The sequence below is a fragment of the Cottoperca gobio genome, chromosome 1 (assembly GCF_900634415.1).
Source record: "Cottoperca gobio chromosome 1, fCotGob3.1, whole genome shotgun sequence".
NCBI lineage: Eukaryota > Metazoa > Chordata > Actinopteri > Perciformes > Bovichtidae > Cottoperca > Cottoperca gobio.
In genome coordinates this window covers 13,750,958-13,773,678 of record NC_041355.1, presented here as the reverse complement: position 1 = coordinate 13,773,678, position 22,721 = coordinate 13,750,958, and the positions used below count along the sequence as shown (strand labels likewise).

The 22,721-nt window shown below is 40.8% G+C and overlaps 1 protein-coding gene across 1 annotated transcript; it reads right to left on the bottom strand.

The window, feature by feature from the left end:
* Positions 1–1,509: 1,509 nt before the first annotated feature.
* map2k7 (mitogen-activated protein kinase kinase 7) lies at positions 1,510–21,227 on the bottom strand. The gene is made up of 11 exons (XM_029429967.1): positions 21,044–21,227; positions 15,374–15,515; positions 14,754–14,820; positions 13,261–13,374; positions 11,975–12,094; positions 11,675–11,782; positions 10,749–10,928; positions 10,554–10,634; positions 9,938–10,080; positions 9,147–9,192; positions 1,510–9,027 (listed from the first exon to the last, which is right to left on the bottom strand). The coding sequence occupies exons 1-11, from the start codon at positions 21,162–21,164 to the stop codon at positions 8,884–8,886; spliced, it is 1,266 nt and encodes a 421-aa protein (XP_029285827.1). The 5' UTR covers positions 21,165–21,227; the 3' UTR covers positions 1,510–8,883.
* Positions 21,228–22,721: the final 1,494 nt, after the last annotated feature.

Here is a 22,721-nt window from a genome sequence, read left to right as displayed (position 1 = left end):
CCATCACAAACTAACTGCTCCTCAACATGTTCACGTTTGATCTCTCCTATATTTTACGTACAGTAAGTACTCTGAATATATAAATGATTAAATACATATTTACCTATTCAGTCACTTTTGAAAACCCACATTCCCCAAAACTCCACTTTTACAAATTCTCCTCCAAGCTCCAACCTTTGTGTCTGGATAGAAATGCTTTTACTGGCTTTGACCTTAATTCAACTCAACAACACTGAAGATGGGATTGGCTACTATTTTGTAAATGTTGTTTAAATCTCCCTGCTGTAAACAGCGTACAGTATTATGGTGTGAAAACAAAGCGTCTGTCAAGAGCCGATTGTGTTTTTTCACTCATCCTGTTGGTTAATTTCTGCAGCCACAGTCTGTTGCACCACTCCACGTAGAAGACAGCTTCCCGCAGCTCGCTTCAGGACAGGGAAATCTCACACACCTCTTAATGTCCTCAGTGTAAGATGATCCTATTTATTTCTGCATAATAACACCACATTAACAGTGTTGATACCATACGTGTGTCACGTTAGTTAATAGTTAGAATATGCATAATCTGTTGTTGTGTAAACTTTCAACGGGGAACAACAGGAAGTCCAGTCGAGTCATGTCATGCAGGTAACAGTGGTAAATTCTAGTGTGGGGGAAAGTGCAGAAGCCGTGATGCAGGGAAGCTTACTCTGACATGTTTGAGCACATCGGCCCATCTGTGTATGACGGATAGAAGGAACATTTTAGTTTAGAGAAGTTCAGCGACTCACAAACACAATACTGCGCGTCCAAATCCACTCCATCGATCACACCTGCTGCAAAATACTTTGAGGATTATTTGAAAGTGTAAGAATGCTTCAGATTTGAAAAAGGTTGTTATGGAGGCATTTGTCATTTCTCTTATATGCTTTTCCTCTGTGTGTGACACCAACCTGAATGAGTAGTGCTCCCTGCTGTGGACAAAACTGTCAATTACAAGTGTGTCCACATTTGGAGCATTATTGAGCTGCTTGTTTAGAGTTTTAATAATGTCCACCATTTGTATATGTAAACCTGAGGAAACTACACAAAATAAAACTTTATATTATATTGAAAAGTCTGCAAATATTGAGTGTATTCAGAAATAAATAAATAAAGTTTATATCCATTTACTTGTTACTCGGAGTGCTACACAGCCTGTGAAAAGTTGTATATTTAATGTAATGTTAATCTATATTATTGTCAGTATTCTCCCCATATAAGGCAGTAAAGCACAGTGGTGTTTGTGGCAAACATGGAAATACAACTTCATCTATTATAAGGTTTTAGAGATCAGAAAACGAAATGTGATTTTAAGCGGTGTTAGTGTATTAATAACACCTCAATTTACATTTTCTTTTCTTTTTCTTTAACCACTTTTACTTGGAAAAGCCAGATCCATCTATCCATCTCGACTAAAGGTCTCCTGCTTCCCCACCTTTATGAAACCCCCCCTGCTGGAAAAGAAAGAAATTCCACCATGACACATCAACTTTTTATGAGTTTTTATTTATTTATTTATTTGCTTTTTAAGTGTTTTGTTGTTGTTTTTTCTCAAAAAAAATCCTGAGGTATTCACAATATAATGGCATTTATTCTGTTTGAATTGAGACTTGGGGGGGAGGGGGGATAAAATACAGCCAAAAAACAAAACAAAAAAGAAACGGGCAGTAAAGCTGTCGAGACAATAAATCTATGGTGTCGTACATACAAGACGCCTTTGAACTGCAACAGCGGAGACTGAAATCAATCCTCCCCCCGCCCTGAAAACTAGCAAAGTCATGCAATCTAGACAAACCTCAATGATATTTCAAAGCAGGCGTGTCCCACCTCGCTAATAGGGAGTGCAGGTTAATAACAAGCCAATCAGTCCACCATCATAGTAGTTATCATCAGCTGGAATACCTTAAACTTAAAAACACAAATCTAGTCTGCTGTTTGTGGCATTCAGATTAAAAACCATCAACGTTTCAAACAATACAAGCTTTAACTGTGAGTTATTAGCAAAGCACTAGAGTTCAAATTCTCCATGCCGTGGCTTCTTTAAACCACGAGCAGTTTGTTTGTTTGGGGCCTTCGGAGAGGGTAAACAGTAAACAAAATAAGTCTGACAGTCACAGTAAAGCCAGAAACAGTGCACCTTACTCTGCTGTAGGTTTTTTATTTGAATCCGTTACTTTATAGACTGTACGTTAGTGTGATGGTTGAATACAATATTTAGCTTTCTGTACACAATGTAAAACGGCAATGAGACATTACTCCTCTACCTTGAGTCCTGTTTGCCCTCCACAAAGAAGCAATACACGTAAAAACAAACCAAAGAAATCATACGAATGACCAATAAATAAATATCAGTGAAAATAATACACTGTTGAATAATTTTCTTGCTCTGTGTCACAGATCTATGATTGATAAAATAACTGCTGTGACTTGAAGAAAATAAGGAAAACACCCGATATTCTCCTGCACAACCAAATCTGCAACGCAAAAAAATAAAAAAATAAAACCCATCACAAGTGCAACATCAGTCACGACAGTCTCAGCATTGGGGGGGAAAAAAAGCTCTGGTATTTGACCAATCAGCTCACTAATACAGCATCAGACAAACCAGAAAGAATAAAAAAATAATAATCATGAAATTGAATAAAAAAACAAAATCAAAAAGCAGGGGGGCAAGGATGAGGGGGGAAAAGAAATTAAATAACAGCACACAATTTACGACCCAAACAGGGGTAACCAAAAATAAAATTGAAAACAAAATATAATAATAATAAAAAAATACTATTAGACTTTCAGTTCAGAGGTTTTCTTTACGTGGCGCTTTAAATAAGGTGGACAGACACTACAGCGTAACGGTGAGAAAAACGATTGCTCCACCTCGCCAGTATCAGAAACTCCGCACTTTCTGGGATCACCCATTTATTTCTTTGTTCAATTTGGTGTCATCTTTGCCCTGAATAATAATAATAATAATAATAATAATAACAACAAAAATAATAATAATAAAAACAATAATCATAGTAAAAAAACAAACAGCAATGGACAAAAATAAAAGCTAATAATAATCACCATCAATAAAGACTTTTGGTAGACGAATAAACATCACACACACTCTCCGCTCGCGCACACCGCTAACTGAAAGAAAGACACATGACTGAGGGGAAACAGGACGTTTTCTAACAAACACTTTCTGCTAATAATGATACAGCTCCTCCTCCACGACGGGTCCAAAGTGAAAAAAAATATATTGCAAAGTTGACATTTCTTTTTAAAAAGGCAAAAAACAAAAGTGTGTCTTTTCCTAAGTACACAATAATTCAACATTTTAAAACAAACATACAGACTATATGCGTAAAAATTATAAATAAGGATAAAGTTTTGTGCATCCCCGCCCCAACCAACCGTTGTCTTAGAAGAAGAAAAACAAACAAAAAAACAAAACCATGGCAGTTACAACGGTGACAATAACATGCAATCGATATACTTTACAGCATTGATCTGTATCTCCCCCAAACTACAAACCCCGGTCTAACCCCGTGTCCCTCCCCGACCCCAATACAATCCTTAAATATTTGTCAGCTCATTCAAAACATATCTCTTGCTCTCTCTCTGTCTCTCTGTAGCTGAAGGCGATGTTTAAATCACACTGGGAGGGGGGGGGGGGGCTCGAAAAGAAAAACACACTGTCGCTAACTCCAGTTTATCTGTAAATCTGTGTATGTCAGGGGGAGCTTTTTCCCCCATCGAAGCAAGCTGACATGGTTTGAATGACTGCATAGTGAAAATGATATTTGGTTTACTTACAGATGGGTTTACGACACGCACTCGCTCAGTGCCAAGGCACAGCGCAGGTACACGTTATGAACTAGCTGTTTTTATACACCCCTGGCAAACTAATATACACATAAAGCCACTATTGGCAGGAGCCAGCATTGCTGTGTAGAATGGGATAACTTTATACATTTGGTGTGTGTGTGTGAAGATTAGTTACAGATGTTTTGTTTCCTCACACACACACACATGCACATGGACAGTCATTCTTAGCACACCTGAACTGACTGGTTTCACAGAGGTGTATTGATGGTGTTTGGATGAAAATGCACACAAACGGCACGACCTAGTGAGTGAGTTAGTGAGTGTGAGTGTGTGTGTGTGTGTGTTTGCAAAATACACATCAGCCTAAAAACAGAACAGTGGGAGACTGGGTGCAGCTTTGTGTTCAGAGTTTATGGTCTATACACAAGAGTCTTAACAGGGAGGCATGATCAGCCCTGAATCCTGTCATCTGCAGAGTTTACAAGAGCAGGACGACCAACAACCAAAGTCACTGTCGACTGTTGGAAGCAAAAACAGTTCCAGGTCGTAGCCTGATCCAGATTAAAACCTGACAGAAGCTGAGCTAACGGAGCTGCTAGCTCACCGCCCCATCTGCTCAGGGGCCTGTATCATGAAGCGCAACTCAGGTGTACTGGAATCACGAAGCTGCAGGTTTAACCACCACGGTAACCTAATGTATATCAGAGTCCTGCACCGGGTCAGGTACACGCCGGTAACCCGCAAAAGAGCATTGTAACGGTAAAAAGTACATTTATATAAATTCAAGGGTAAAAATTAACAAAATGCAGAGAACAAAGTGATTGAAGAACGGAGAACCCAGCTTAAACCAGAGTACAAATAAAGAACTTTAAAGTGAGTGACTGTAACGCAGCCTGTGTGTTTAATGGCGGGACTTTAATATTAACGGGTCGGTTCCGGTACTGAGCTTTAGGGGTGCGGATTTGCAAAAGTGGACCCTTGCAGGACTCTGACCTATACTGCAGGTTAACTTCAGAGGATCTGATCTAAACAGACCAATCAGATCACTGGAAACGTGGAGTCATACATTAAAGCATCGTTCCTCAACCTGGGCCTCGGGATAGTTTTTTTTAGGGGGTTGCGGTGAAAAGAAAAACAAAACAGAAACTGGGGAATTGCTTTAACAATACAATCGCCTGTACCAGTGATATCATTTGCCTGAAAAAAGATTGTATTGACTGCATTTGTGATTCATCTACACAAGCACCCCGTAATGAAGCCCTACTCATTTAACCATGTACAGCCCAGTCAGCTGTTGGGCTTACAGTAATCATACGGCTAAATATTTAGACAAAAGAAACATTAAAACACGTGCCAGCTCAGTGCATCTACCTCTATCTGATGCTTTTGTATGGGAACATTAACCTGATTATTCTGGGGGGGGGGGGGGGGGGGGGGGGGTCGCAACTAGAAAAAGGTTGAGAACCACTGCATTAAAGTAATAATAATAAAGAGACACACATAAAGTGTCTTAATGTATCAGAATGAGAATTACTTTGATTTCCATGAGAAATACATCAGATTATAGTCATTCATAGATTACCACAATAACATCTTAATGACCTTTATAGTTAAAAACGCTACGTTACGCCTGACAGTGTAGATAACTATCACAATCTTTATACACATTGCCAACTGTTTACTTAAGTTTAGCTTACTCATCAGTTGTATTATGTGGTACTGGAGGGGATTTAAAAAGTAGCCCTGATGGTCATCATCAAGAATGAGCTTGGCCTGTCTGTGTTAGTGCACCAGTCTCCCCCTGTAGAATATAACACACACACACACACACACACACACACACACACACACACACACACACACACACACACACACACACACACACACACACACACACACACACACACACACACACACACACACACACACACACACACACCACTGCTCTATTACAGCGCCCCCCCCTCCCACTAGCTACAGAGAGATTTCACATATATCATAGCAGAGAGTAATCAATTATAAGGTCAATAACAATAGTCATAACAATAACAACAACGCTCTTTCGTATTTATGTTGAGTTGTGGACACCTTTGGTGTGAACCGTCAAGGTTCTCAAGCGGGCAGGCGACCTGTGGACAGATGGAGGGACGGACGGGTGTGACAAAAAGCATCTGGACAGACAGACATCCCCTCGAATCATATGCTGTACAGTTAAGTGTGACTAAATAAATGATTAACTACTTCCATTACACATAGAGCTACATTTGAGGTGAGGTGTGTCTATCTGTTGTGTTAGTTAGTACTTTTTGTAAAGCCAACCTTCCCGCACTTTCTCTTCTAATCCATCTCTCACTTGCTTTCTCTCTCTTCAGACTTTCTCTGTATTTGGTAACACGTGTTGCATTATTTCACTTATTTGGCTTAAAAAAAAGAAAAAGAATAAAGTATTTGTCCTTTGGGGAAAAGAAGTGACAGCAGCGTCTAAAGCAATAAAAAGTAGCAGCAGTAGCAATGTAAATAAATAACATAAGTAATCATCATAAACACAACGCGCTAACTCACTCGCTAAAATCATAATTGGTAGGTTGGTGTAACACCATGAAAGCTTTTTACAATAACCAGCTAGCCTCAAAGCTCGGCAGCGCTGTGAGACTCGGGCTGATGTTTCCTTTCCCTGCTTCCTCTCTCCTTATTCACACACTTACTTCCTGTCATCCAACTCCAGGTTGTCTCCGACTTTTCTTAAACTTCCAATCCCACTTTCTTATTACTCCTCGTCTTCCTTCTCACCGCACTTCGTCCTCCTCTCATTTTCACTCATCTTTTTTGCCACCTTGACAACATTCCTGGATCTCTCTCGCTCTCTCTTTCTGACACTTAACAGTTTCCTCTCTCTATCGTCGCCATTTTGCAGATTTCTGTGTCATCAGTGATTTGGTTTTTTAGTACGTGACGGGGCGTGGGAGGTTTGAGTCTGCACATCTAGCAGGCTTTGGCTGTGGCCCGTCAAGTCTAGTCAGTCAGTCTCTGAAGACCTGCGCTCATAACGTGTCTACAAATCTCCGTTTCAAACACATTGACCAGTTCAGGTGTGGTATCCTGGTTTATCAAGTGGGACGCACTCAATTGTATCTCAACACTCCTCTAGTTCAGGGGTCTCAAAGTCAAATGACCAGGGGCCCACTGTCCAGGTACTTTTCTCCTAGTTCTTAAACACTAACGCCAGTGCTACGCTAAGTCTACGCGCTGTTGGTCTTAGCTTATGGTAGGAAGGTTGCGATTACTTGATAAATCGACTAGTGAGAGAATTCATCTCCAACAAATTTGATGATTTTAAAGTTTAAATTCTATGTTTTCTTTACCCTAAAACATAGCAAACTCATTATGAGCCTAAACCCTTGGACTCTGGAAACATGACATTTTTCTGACTGAATGATTACTTGAGAAACTAATTAGGAGATGATTACTGATTGGTAGATATTGAAATCGTGAATTACTTTAAAACAAAAGACCATAAAGACAAAAATCATCAGAGATAGGACGAAAATAATAATTTAAGAACCAACTCAAGATGTGAGCAGCTTTATGACGTTGTGGGAAGTGACCCCGAGCCTGGCTGCTTGAGACCTCTGATCTAGGTTGTAAAAACATCACAAACTTGCTTTATCAAGACATGTCTCTGTAGTTTGTTAATACAGGTCCGAATCTTCCACGAGCCTTTGGTCTGGTAACACTGTGGAGCACTACAACACACTAAAGAGCAGAGGCAGACAGAGATGTGGACAAAGAGGAAGAGGTAGACAAACTGAGAGTAAAGAAATGCTCCACAGGTAATAAGATCTACCCCACGTATATTCTTTGTACAAGATAAACTCCTGTTCTTTGCCTTCTCAATGACAAAACACTCCTCGCTCCCATTTTCACCTCCAGCCTCTTTCTGGTTTCAGTTAATCAACGAGAGTACAACTCCCTTCTTCTTCTACTTTCTCTTGCTTTTCTCTCCCGCACTTCTAGAAAGAATCCCTTTCTGGCTCTTTCTCTTCTTAGTATCCCTCCATTTCTTTTAGTTCACCTAAGTCATTCCAAACACACAAAAACAAAACACTTCCTTTTCTACAAAGCTAGAATGCAACACACTTTTTTTTTTGTAAGTTGTTTTTCATTGTGTTTTTCCCAATTGTGCAGCTGCTAAATACAATGACGGGTCTTCTAAACATATAATCAAAGTTAATGAGTTACTATCCCTAATATGTTAAAAATGAAGCGCAGCAAACAAACTAATTCATTCTGGTTTGAGTGTGACAGCTGTAGTGTGAAGGTGAATAAATCGCTAGGAAATATGACTTTTAAAAACAACCAGTGACTGACTGTGTCTTGATATTTATCCACACACACACACACACAGACAAACAGACACACAGACACACAGACACAGACACACACACAGCCTGAGATTGTGTGAGGACATTGTTGTGTCCTCCATTAGTTTATGTACAAGAGAGATTCATGTTTGCTAATGTAGCAGATGCTTTGTTCCAGTGTGTAGTGACTACTCTGTTGACTAATCCAACGGCTTGGATCAATGCTGGAGACGGACATGTAGGTGAAAAACTAAATGACATGTGGAGTACATGTAGAAACACACACATAGTTTGTATGCGAGCATGTGTGTGTGTGTGTGGCTGTTACACACACTGTGCTGTGACGTGATACAATAGTGTTATGAGACAGTGTGTAAACGAATGAAGCTAACTACAGTGTGCACCTTTTTCCCCTCTTCCCTCCTTCCCATGTCTGCCTGTCCAGATTCAACACACTGATAAACAGAACCACCTGTGTCATCCAACCATCCCTCCATCCAGTCTCCGTCTCCTCTTCCTTTATGGGCTCTTCAGGTTCTCCGGTGGACAGATGGACAGACGGGCTGAGTCTAACGCTAGGCTTAGCTGCTAACGCTGGGCTAGACTAGGACAGACTGAGTCTGAGCTTAGCAAAGCTACAGCTAGGCAAGACTAGCGTCTGGCTAAGCTAGAGCCGGGCAGGGCAAGGCTACCTACTGAAGAGCGAGTGGAGCTGGTGCTGATGGCTGTAACACTGGCTGCTGCGAGGCGACTCGGTGCGGTCCATCACCGCCTGGAACCATCCAGCCACGTCCACGTCTAGCACTTCGTAACGGCGGATGAAACTATGCTCCTGGATGAGATGGACAGAGAGATACAGAGGGTGGGAGGGAGCTTAGTTACATTTGACCTTTGGGTAATTCTGGTGAATCTCAACAGAATGTTTGTTGCTCATGACGACGGGTGTCGTACCAGCAGCTGGTGGTATTTTGGCCTTTTTCTGTGATCCTTTGTGAGGCTGTGGAGAAACACACAAATGAAGTGAAGCTGACGTTAACGGCAGATAAATACGTTTTAAATACGCAAAACACACAAGATTTGCTATCTACAATCACAACCGGGGAAGTTTATGTCGGCTTTGTTTGCACTAAAGTAAAGCCGGTGTGACGAGGGGTCTTCATCACTGCGGTTATGCTGGATCTCTGTATAGAGAGTGGAATATATTGCACATGTTGTCTGCCAATAAATAACTAGTTGATTTATTGATTCATGATACTTTCTCATCTCTTAATTTTAATACTCAATACACAATGTTGGCAGGAATAGTTAAATGAATAAATAAACACGGTACACGATAAATAAAAGGCTTCAAATAGACCCTGTGATCGGCACCATTTTATTTAAAGAGCTTCTTTTCTTTACGGGGAAATTCAATGTGCTTTACATTAAAGTGCATACAGCAATAAGTGACATGAGACTATGATACATAGAAGATAAGAACAAACAACACTGACAAACACCCACCAGCCCACAGACACAGACACACGATTAATAACTAGTCATGAGCCTGAGAAAACACAAACATGTTCACTCTTGAATGTGGACACAGTTGTGACAGATATCAGGTCGTCAGGCAGTTTCTTAAGTAGCTAAACGCACCTTCAGCAGAAGTGGATCTTATCCTACGCACAGTTAGGAATCCACCACCTGATGATCTGAGCGCTCTAAAATCCAATTAGCTTTAGAGTGAGATTTCTACTCACCAGTCTTTGACGAAGGACTGAAAGTCGAGGGAGAAGCCCATGCCGAGAGGCAGCAGAGGAGGATCTTCCTGCAGCACTTTGGTCAGAACCTCAAAGTCTGTCTTGCAGTTCTTGTAGGGAAACTGCCCCGTGGCCAGCTCCACCTAGAGAACACACGGACCCATTAACACCCACTGTCATCCACAGTAAAGCAGCACCGCCTCAAGTCTTTGTTCACAGCTGTAGATTCGATGAGGCAAACTTTCAAACAGGGCGAGCAGTTTGTGCAAAGCTAGAAAGCTCCGGTTGTGAATGCTGGTCTGAGGTCAGTACATCAGAGCACCATGCTATACTAATATCACACACCAAATGTTCCGTTTCTCCCTCTTTATCTTAAAATACAAACATCCACGTGACATTGAAGGAATGGCTCTCCGTCATTACTCCCCACCAAATGTGATCCTTCACCTCATCATGCATCGCAGCTGTGCATTACAACAAGTGTTAATATGCATGATTTTTGACACATTTGAAAATGTTAATAATTACATTTTTTAAATGTAGGAAAGAAATAACAACGCACAAGAATGACCCAGCTGCGCCCACTTCTATGGTAATATAATGGAAGCCGTTTTACCAGAGAGATGCCGAGGCTCCACACGTCTGCTCGGATGTCATAGTCAGGTTTGGTGGGATCTGGAGGGTCTATTCTCTCAGGCTGCGAGGATACAAGAACAGGCAAAATCATGTGTTTAGTATGTTGTGTTTGACAGGATGTGATAACTTTGTGTGTGAGATGTTTTGATTGTAGAGTGTGTGGGTTTTAACTCACCGCCATGTAGGCAGCACAGCCGGCGCTGCGGGTCTTGGCCTTGGAGTCGACGAGGCGTCCGCTGATGCCAAAGTCACACAGTTTGATCTGACCTTTATCGTCCAGGAGGATGTTGGAGGGTTTCACATCTCGGTGGATGACACCGTGTTTCTCTTTCAGGTACAGCAAAGCCTTCACTATCTGGAGCAGAAACACACACAGGACGGATATAAGAACAAAACAAATGGGCAGTGTTACACTTTCCTATCTGCGGTGTTCATACAGACATTACAAAGTCAAATTCAAGGTCTTTAAAGTTCATGTTCAAGGATGATCAAGCTAATTGATCTATAGAATGAGAGATTAGCTGCGGACACACGCACACAACCAAACTCATAAATATTATCCGACAGACAACGCTGGGGGCTCAAAACACCACAACGAGCGCTGCTCAAGCTGTCGTCGTGACACACGGGGCAGGGCATTCTCTCACACAGTCTCTTTATAGTGATTATTAGCCGCTTTACTTTGATAGGACACAATAGTAGCAAGTACTATGTTAGCAAGCCCCTGCCACAGCTCTATTAATAACATTCAGACGTAGCACGAACACAAAGTGCATCGTGTTTACACTTCCCTGGCATATTTTGGTTTTGTTACCAGGCTCATCAAGGCGAGGAAGATAGGAGAGGGAGAGCATGCCACAGAGTAGGCTAATATGGTATCGTATCATTAGAATTTAAAAAAGATAAAGATGAGCGATTTCTGATCCCGAGCTATTTAATTATAATGATTTGGACAAAACTTTAGTCAAAGTATAAGACACTGTTATGTGGTTCATTTGAATTTCAATTACTTGATTCCCCCCCCCTTGTGTCAAGCCTGCGTGTGTGTGTGTGTGTGTGTGTGTGTGTGTGTGTGTGTGTGTGTGTGTTTCTTCCACTTACTGCCACCGTCATCTTTCCAAGGATGCGCTCTGGGATGGGGCCCTGGATTCTCTTCTTCAGCTTCTCAGCACAGGTTCCCATCAGCTCCATGGCAATGAATACGTCCGTCTGTACACGTACGTAACACACATACACACATCCAGCTTTTAGCAGTTCAGTTCAGGAGGTGACATAAAGGTAAAAGCAGTCACACTGTGTGCTAATATATAAATATCATAAAAAATCTTTTTGGGTGAATTTAGCTGTGGAAGTGCTCCGACTAGTACGGTTCAGACTGTAATGTATTTTGGAGACACCCACGTTGGTAACTATAGCGCCGTAGCACTGGATGATGTAAGGGCAGTCATGACTCTTCAGCACCACATCCAGGTCCATCAGGATCCTTTTGTTCTCATCCTTGTTTCCTGTACGACGCATTTGCTGGTCACACACACACACACACACACACACACACACACACACACACACACACACACACACACACACACACACACACACACACACACACACACACACACACACACACACACCATTAGAAAATCACAAAACAAAGACTCCTCTGGCGAGTTGATTGACTGCCTAGTTGTTAAACAGCTCAGCGGGCTATAATTAAGTCATCTCTTAAACAGGAGGGTGGTTATGTGGGATTATTTACTGTGTTTGTAAATTAGTCACAATTAAAGCACAACGGGAAATCAGAGAGCTAAACCGGGGTTAGCGTCAAGCTCCTAATGTATTTTGATCACGTTGACTGATGTTTGAGAGTTCTTGTCTTTACGGTCCCTGGAGGGAATATTTGTCTTGCCGAGACATTTCCAGCTCACACATTACATTTTACAGAATAAGTAAAGCATGAATAACTACAATAATTACACAATTGTTATATTAAGGAGACTTGGCACTCCACATGAGTCTGGCTACCTGTCAAAAACAAGCAGTGCCGCTGTTGTTAATCAGGAAACCCTATTACACTATATACACTAAACCACAAACACCAGCAGCTGACAAGGAATGCTAAGAATCAATTATGTCAAATATTTAACTAATAATTATTGTCTGATTCAATGACACTGTTCTGTACAGAGTCTCCTCTGATTGGAAGCTGTTAAACAAATACATTACGAATAGAAAGAGCTTCGAACTGGAAGTGACTTATCGTTTCAATAATATGAACAAATGTAAAAAGGGTTAGGGTTAATTAGGCTCATTTTCTGAGATACTGATTTTTGGGTTTTCATTAGCTGTAAACCGTAATCATCAAGATTAAAACAAATAAAGGCTTGAAATATTTCACTATGTGTGTAATAAATCCATATAATATATGAGTTTCACCTTTTGAATTTAATTAGTGAAATAAACTAACTTTTCCACGATATTCTAATGTATTGAGATGTACCTGTATACAATAAACTTACAGCATGGGAAAAAAAAAACATTGAATCCAAACCTAGGAGATTTGATTTAGCAGAAAAGTGGCAGATTAAAATGTTCTTTCTGTACAAAGTGTTCTGTTTGAACCAATGTAAAGGAAGTGTTGATAAATGTGTTGTGTGAACAGGGAACAGGTGAGTGCAGGAGGGTCTCACTTTGACAGCGATCACATGGTCGGTCTTCTTGAATCGCACTTTGAAAACTTGTCCACATGTCCCACTGCCGATCTCCCCCTCACTGATCAGGTCCGTCACCTCCGCTGGATATCGCTGTGGAAGGACAAGGAGGCACAAACGCAGAGAAAAGTTTGTCTTTGGATTATGCTCATTATATTTCTAATAGTTAAAATGTTGTTTCTATGCAAGCGCTCCCGAGTTGAAAACATACGAGAGGCCAGTTCTGATTTTCTGCTTCGTAAAAGACAGTAAATCCCTCAGGGTCATTTAGTAGCAAATGTTTGGATGTGTAATTAAGCCGCTCCCCCATTGGTCATGTCTGAGAATACCAGCACACAGCGGGAAGATGCATCATTTCCCTACTTCGTTAAAAATGTAATCATTGGTGACTGAGATGATCGTGAGTGACGTCTCATCGAGTGCTGGATGTAGCAACCCCTCTGGGCTAATGAGAGGAAGAAAACTATCTGGAGTGCAGTCAAATAATTTGATCTTCAAACAATGACTGGCACATACTGTGATACTGGAGGAGGGAGAGAAGCAAACAAACAGAATGAGGCCAACACAGTCAATCTCGATTTTATCTTGGTAAACAAATTCCACAGTTTTTATAATATTCTGTTTATTGTCAAAGAGATAAATATGCCAGAGAGGGCTGTTGTTTCCCTTGATAACGATTCTTCTCCTCAAAGACAATTCAGTGGTGTGGATGTTTGCTTTCATGGGGTTTTAACCTTGACCTGGTTAAACAATGGTCTCCGTTCTCACTATACCAGCCTACCTGCTTTTTCATCTTAGTGAAATGAATTATTTCTGAACACTGAGGAGAACATGTGTAAAAAAAAAGAAAACGCCTTCTCTGTAAAGAAACTCATTTGGGACTAAGATTCTGTTCAGGGATACATCTGGTTTATTCTATATTTTTTCTTATTGTCAACAGACCAAAACAAACAATGTTTTACGTTCCTATGTTCCGAACCCGTCTGTGGTCCAGTCTCAGACACTGTCCTAAAGCAACTGGGCACTGTAGTTTGTAGCAAATGTTACCCAAATAGAAGTAACTTTTGCTGGGGACTATTTTCAGCTGTGGATTAATACATGCGTTGCTCTTGCGAGTTTTTATAGCAGCAGGACGGAGTATGTGGGACTGATTCAAAATAAACTACAGTGCCCATGTTCATCGTAATAAAGGAACATGTCCCCCAATGCGGTACATGTATGTGTTCTATTTATAGTTTTTGGACAACAATAGAGGTTAACGGCGCAGAGAAATAAGATACATCAGACGGAGGAGGACCTGTTGGTTGGTTTTGGTCTTTTTATGAGATTTGCTGACCATACGAAAAGTATGAGATATCACCTGCCTCCTGAACTCTCACCCTGCTTGACAGTTATGTCATTTATGACCTGTAGGGGATTAGGATTTCCAGGCTAGAGAAAGTCAACATGTGTCATCATGTGTCACATCTCACCTGACCGTCGATCTTCAGGTAACCCGTCTGTTTCATGATCTCCTGCAATTTCTGGTCGATCTCTGCACTATGAGGACAAAACACACACAATGTGAGGGAGTGCAAATGTTACATGAAGTGTGTTTCAGTGTGAATCGTCATCCTTTCCACCCACCCACACACACACACACACACACACACATTCTGCATGTGGAACCAGTATGTGTAACATAACCTGCTCTTCTTCTTCATTCTACTCACTCTGTGTTGCTATAAGATCACCGTGTCTGTTTGCTCTCTCTGTGTATACATTAATAATTTCTCTTTACATAAACACGTTGCTTCATATAGTTGTGACTCAACGGTACGATTGATTGAGTTTCCTTTAGTCACTCGCTAATACCAATTCTACTCATCACTTAGCTGCCGTTCCCAGAAAAGTTATTTATTCAAAATTAAAAAATCGATTGAATATTGCTGTTATATACACAGCAGCAGGAAGTCACTCAATTTTAAAGAGTACTATTTTCAACAAGAGGCATTTACTGATGCCACATGAGACAATGAGAATGTGTAGATGATTGTAAATACAGCTTCTTAGTAATCATTGCTCAGCTGAACATCAGCATGTGTCCACGTACTTCTCTAAGCTCTTCTGCAGGCCGTACGGAGGCGTGGGCAGGGTGAGCATGTGTCGCGGACGGCTGGGGTAGGTGTGGTGCTGAGGCGAGCTCTCTGAAGACGATGAACGGCTGCCATCGTTAGCCAGCGGCAGCTGGAGCGCTGGGGTGGGGGGGGGGGGACATGACACATTAGAAACAGAACGGATGGTACAGTACGTTGTGTAAAATGACTATGTTTCTTCATGCATTCACTGACTCATTTTAGTGGTTTGAAGCTGTTCTGCACCAATAGAGGGTGATAATGCATTATTATTATTATTATTATTATTATTATTATTATTATATTATTATTATTATTATTATTATTATTATTATTATTATGTATGCTTTTATTAGCTCAACACATTCCTGTGTTCTCTTTGACTTTGCATTTGATTAGGTTTTATTTATTTATTTATTACACAAATCACAAAGTCTGATGTGATCTATCACATCCTGTGAATGAATCCTGAAAATGACTTCCCATGAGACACCAAGAGAAACTGGCCATGGCGAGATCAAAGAGTTCTTTCACTACAGCTCTGCTATCTAGACCCTGCGGAGTATTTGACCAGCATATGAACTTCCCCGAAGTTACAGCTTTATTTTTGTTTCGCTGATGTCCCGACCTAATGTTAAAACAAACGATGGTTATCTTCGAGCAAAAGCAACATCATTCTCAGGCAGGGAGGGACAGCACAGGGTTAGCCCACCGCTGCGTCCGCAGTTCCTTTTTAAAGGATAACTACGGTTTAGTAACACTTGGGTTTTCTTTTATTAGCTGCAGCCATTGGTTTTATTAGTTATGATAGCATTATATACACTAAAATGATTGCTGGGATCATTCAGGTGGTAAACACTACTGTTGATATGGAGGTAACGTTTGACTGATGCATTTGTTGACTCATCTTTTTAAGGACGTCGACTGATTTATTTTAGTGAGTACAATGTTATCATGACCGAGAGAACTGATGGCCAAAGTAATAAAAGTAAAACCCAAGTTTTAATAAAGCGCAGTTTGACATTAACGTCAATATTATCCACACAAAGTCACTGACTGATACCCCAAAATGACTTGATAACCCAGACGCCAACGTGACTGGCTGTTGTAACATGCTTCTAGCCCAGCAGGTTAATCATGCATTCAAGGACATGTTAAAACTCAGCTGACCTTGTAATATCAGGTGTACGTGCACGCAAGCACTGACTCATTTTCAAATGGAGATGTTAAAGAACAATCTAAAGGACTATTAGCAAAGACCTGTCATGCAACCAAATGCTCAGACTATCTGTGCGTTCCAATACCCATACTAGCATACTATTTAGTATGTCCCAATACATACTCTCTTAAATGCAGTATGCCAAAATTACCAGGATGTCCTAGAGCTACTGCATCCGGTCACAATTTGCAGTAAGTACGCCAGCATGCTTTTCTGGCTATTCTGACCCACAATCCTTTGTGCAGGTCATATGGTCAAGAGGGTCAAAGATCAAGTCGAATGCACACTGCATGCAACAGTACATACTTTGTAAGAGCAGCTGCAGTTTCTACTAAACGTAAAAAGAAAAGTATGCGATTTGGAACGCAGCCTCTGACTATGACCACCAAGTGTGGGATTCAGAGGAGTTTAATTCCCTAATAATGATCAATTTCACACCAGCAACTTTTTTTTAAATGTTCGGAACCAGTTTGCAAAAACATTTAGAAGACCATGCAGCTATTATTATTATTATTATTATTATTATTATTATTATTATTATTATTATTATTATTATCATTAAACAGAATTATAGTTTTTGTAGGAGAAGGCTGGCAGCTCTTTTCTGAGAGTGCCAGCAGCTGTTTGTATCCACGAGTCACCTGTGGATGGAGCAGCCTGTAAGGGGAGAATCAGTTAGTGAAGGGGAGGAGGGGTTAGTGTGGAGAGGAAGAAGGACCCAGGCAGTCTTTGGCACAAATTGCATCTCCATAGTTCGGCTGGCTCCAGATGAACGGATGTGAGGACAGACGGGCAGACGAACAAACACACAGATACTCGCAGGCACTGCTGCACCGCCTCCAGCTCAAACAGTGCTGCTGCAAAAGAAAGGAGGAGCAGGGATGCCAGAGGATGAATAACAGACAAACATCAAAACGGAGATAGAAAAAGAGGAGAAATTCGGCCAAAACTGCACAGCACAGACTAAGCTGGAAGTCAGCCAGTCTCGGACAGGAAGTCTTCAGTCGCCACACAAAGAAAAGAGCAGTCAGAGTGTTCACAGCACTCCTGCAGACGGACCAGTGGGGATGCTGGATTAGAGACTGTGTTGGACAATACACAACCCAAAACATTGTGTCGTGCAGAAAAGCCACATGCACCGTGATTCTCTGCCTCCAGCAAAACGAAGGTTAATCATCTGACACACGTCCACGTCCACGTCCACGTCACACACACACACACACACACACACACACAGTGAACATCAACACTGCCCTGCCACTGGCACAGACACACACAGACAGAGAGAGAAGTCAGAAGGGAAAGAATGGAGAGAGGGTGCGATTTTAGGGAGGTGTAAATAACTGCTGGGCTGAAATATCAGAACTGGACAAGGAGTGGTTTCACAGACATGGATTTGACTTCTTATTCAGGCGTTAACTTATCAGACACATTACACTGTTTACATTTAGCCTGTTTTACGCACATCTCTACCCTTAAAACATATGAGAGATGTAAAAACCAGTATATAATGAATACTTTTAAACCTTATCTTGCAGTTGGCCTTTGTGGTCCACTTCTTTTCTTGTTTTAGTTTATTTACATTATTTTATTAAGTTGCAAGGCAAGCTTACTTTAAGCATGTTTGCGCTTTAATTATTTACATACTGTAATGTTATTCTTTTTTTTGTTAATGTAAACTATTTCCTAAAGTTTAATGAATGAACCTTCTGGTTTCTTCAGGTCACTATCAGGATATTCCTATATGGCATCATTATCAAATTATATTGTGATAAATATCGATACGGGGAAAAATCATCGTGATCATATTTTTTGCCATATCACCCAGCCCTATGAGCAACACTGTAAGAAATTAAGTGTGTGAGAGAAAGTACGTGCTGGCATGTTAAACGTGGTTATTTCATGTCTCTGAAACCAACCTCGTCAGTTGATACTAACATAAGATACTTCTTATATGTTACTTAAATGACCATCTAGTCGATCTGGCCGAAACACAGCTCACTGTATGCATCTATATTTGCTGGAGAACGTAAACTGACTTTTACAGCCAAATGTTAAAGATGAAACAAGTCTTTTTCCACATTATTAATTACACTGGGTGTAAACATGCATAAAAGCGTTAAAAAGACAAACGTGAATATACAGTAGTATTGAGAGCCTATTAATGAAAGGAATAAAAACAAGGGAAAGTAAACTAGTAAAAATGTAGGGATCTGCCTGTGTTCTTGTCTGATAGGATTAAAAAAGAAGAATAAAAAAAGATGAGGGAGGAGGGGATGGGAGGTGAATCGGGGACACAGGTGTTGGGGGGGGGGGGGGGTGCAGTGGCAGAGAGAGCGATGGATTGAATGATACCTGCACGCTGGGAAGGGGCTGGAGCAGGACTGAGCTGGATCACGATGACTAGACAGAGGAAAGAAAATATACACACACACGCAAATTACTGCACTGAACTACTGAGACGTGCGCACACACACACACACACACACACACACACACACACACACACACACACACACACACACACACACACACACACACTTTCTGAATTGTATAAGTCTATTTTAAGTCCCTTAAAAAATAATTAAAAAAATTTGAGCAGCGTATTTAAGAGGATGAGACAGTCGTTATTATTGTCTTTACCTTATTGTCAATAAATCCTTTGAAAAGACCAAAATCAATAACGCACTAGCCCGCCGTCTGACTTCCAAACCCTGTGGCACCAAGCCCACTGGTTGGTACTGAAGTCACAAATTTCTTCTATTCTTTTTTCCATTTTCTTGGGCAGTGATTTTTTAGTTAACGTTAACAAGTAAATCTTTCTTGGGGACTTGCAGATTGATACCAATTTGGTGATCTAGGACGGCAGCAGGACGATGTACATCAGCTCAAAATTAACTACAGTGTGCCTGTTCACTGAAATAAAAACAACATGTAATCCTGAGCCATAGAGTGGGTCATTGGTGTGTTTTTAACAGGAATACACCTAAACTCAGAGTATCTGCTGATACAGATTACCGACCTGATACCAGAGGTCTCTTTTTCCAAAAAGTAAGATTTCGCTGGTTGGATCACATTATGTAAGGTAACTAAAGGTGATTCCTGGCAAACTAAAAATTGAGTTGGTAATGATGAGGGAAAAAAACAAATTTCATAACACAGAGACAGAAACTGTATTTAATGTGGTTTGGTTATATCATGGCTGTTACTCTAATAACTAAATCAGATCTGATTGGAGCATTATGAGTTTTTGGTCTAAGTCACAGAGGAATAATTATATGGTGAGGATACACTGTCAATACTTGGTTTTTGTCTTTTTGTGAGATTTGTTGACAATAAGAAAAATACAGAATATCATCAGCCTTTCCTTTTACTCATTCACACTGTTTCAGAAAACTAGTTTAACCTACGAAAACATTTAAAACAAAAAAAGGAAAATAAGCAGGTTTGTGGTCGATGTCTCTCCAACCTCATATGAATGGACAAGAAGTGATGATCTGTAGGAAAGAATGATCTTTGAACAGTCAGTGAGTGAACATGGTTTCTTATATTGTTCACTAGCGGGTTTAAAAGTCCACTATGTTGCCACAGTGTTTATTTCGGTGTAACATGTCAGTCAGTGTAAGCATGATGGTGCAGCAGACCCTCCTGCTCAACTAGCCGGGCTGTTTGTCTGAGACTTTTCCTCCAGACGGTTCAAGGGCCCAACGTGACTGTTTCACCACTTCTTATAAACTCACTTCATATTCACTGACAACTGTAAAGGACTGTATGCCAATAAGCAGACTGGAATTGAACCACTATATGAAGGGAGTAGTTTAAATAGCATGACAGAGTAACCAACGGTGGGTAACGTATGTTGAACGTTAGCTAACAGATATGATAGCTTCCACAAATTAGCGTCTGTTTCGTCAAGGGTCAAAACTGGCAATGAAAACTGACATTGCCGCAGAAGTCATAAGCAAACACGCTGCTTAATAATTATGTAAAACTACAGAAAAACCGGGGATGAATGGCACCTCCATGATATTTCTTAAACAGGCTGAACACTACATCAAATGTTCAAATTTGACGCTGGGCCTGCCACCGACTATCACTCAGATTGCTATCCTGTTAGCCTAGCTTGTTTGACAGGACAGAGTCAGAGCAAATTTCGGGACGTGACTGCCAGCGAGACATTTCATGACATCGCTTTATTTGTAATTTTATTTTGCTTTACTCACTATAGAAATGATCCCACTTGTTAAGTAAGTGATTTAACAGTAAAATCAAACTAGCAAGCTGAGTCGGTGTTTGTTTATGTAGCTAGCCTGTTAGCATGTAGCAGCATAACACCCCCTCTCCTTCCCTCCTCCCTCCGCCTCACCGATCTTTCCCCCTGCTATTCTGCCCGTTACCGACGCCCCGGTGCTCCCCGGTGGACACTCACTCGGTCTGGGACGTGATCGATGCGGACTCATGTCGATGTTAAGGTCAATTCTCCGGCGAGCTTCTTCATTTTCCTGCTTTAGTTTCTCCTCGATCCGCAACAGCCTCTCTTCCAGCGACATCTTGAAAAATTGAGCACCATGTAGTTCCCAGCAGCGCCTCGACTCCCCTCTCTGGCAGGCAGGCAGGCAAAACACACGCACACGCACACGCACGCACGCACACACACACACACACACACACACACACACACACACACACACACACACACACACACACACACACACACACACACACAGTGACAATATTAAAGTAAATTGAGTAGTTGACTAAATAATATGTTTGTATATATATATATATTTAAACTTTATACAATTTGTTTCTCATCCATGTCGATTTAAAAGTTGAGACTGACATTACTTCTCGACCTTAGAGACAAGCAGTAGACTTGCTTATTCTGGTGCTTTCGCCCATGCATCATAAGGTCTTCATCAGCACCCCCGGTCTACTGCTTGCTTTGTGCAGTTTCTCCTCTGCTCGGTTTCGCGAAGGGCGGGGCTCCGCCCCCTGCACACGCACGTGTGAACACACCTTAACCTACAGCCAGAGACAGAGCGGAGGAAAGGAGAGCTGAGAACTAAAAACAAATCCGCTGCTAAATGTTTTACATTAAAATGACACAATATAATTATTTATTACATGTTAAAAAATGTCAGCTCAAAATTGTCTGCGAGCCATATTGCGTTATTGAAAGAGCCATAGGTTCCCGACCCCTGTCCTACTGGGACACTTGAATATCATTAATGTTATAAATAACTTACTACTTGAATATCTTTGGGTTTTTGTACTCTTAATTGGGCAAAACTAGCAGTTTGAAAATGTCACTTTAGGCTCTGGGAATGTAATATTCTGACATTTCATAAACTGAGAAATTAGTTGATTATTACTAAAAGTATAGAGCGAGAGATAATGAAAATTGTTGTTAGATGCAGCCTCATATATTACCATCACAACCCAAGCTCCAATTGAAAACATGCAATGAAGGGTGTCCGGTAGCCAAGAGTATCTTTGCTGTCACATAAATGCAAAACATGATTTGATTAGACCAGAATGATAGAGGGACATTTTACCATTTGTGTTTGGTAACATTTTCTTTGATGTATGCGTTTTGCTTGTGGGAGCACATATTTGTAGAAGAGATAACGTCAGGTGATCTGTTAAATGTGATCATTGAAGCAATATGTGTTCACATGACTGTATACACATTACGTTGTAAATTTAACATTCAGTAGTGTGTGTAAACCAATCGGGAGAGAATGTATGTGGGTGTTGCACAGTATTAAAAGGTGATGTTCCTAAGTACTTTTACATACCATCACTGCACTCTCTCGTGTTTTCTCGTGTTTGAATTAAGGCGATATGGTTGAAATCGGTACCACACTATTTTCCCATATCAATAATCAAATTAAATAAGCTGATGTTAGACATAAATGTGTCCCACTGTTATAGATTACATGATTATAGAGCTGAAAGATAAATAAATGCTGCATTTTGATAACCGCTTAATCATCTAAGTATTTTAATGAGCAGAAGCTGCTTTGATCCTCTCCAATGTTAGCATTTCTAGCAGTTTTATATCATTCTAAATCTAGTATTTCTTGGACAAAACAAGAAGTTTT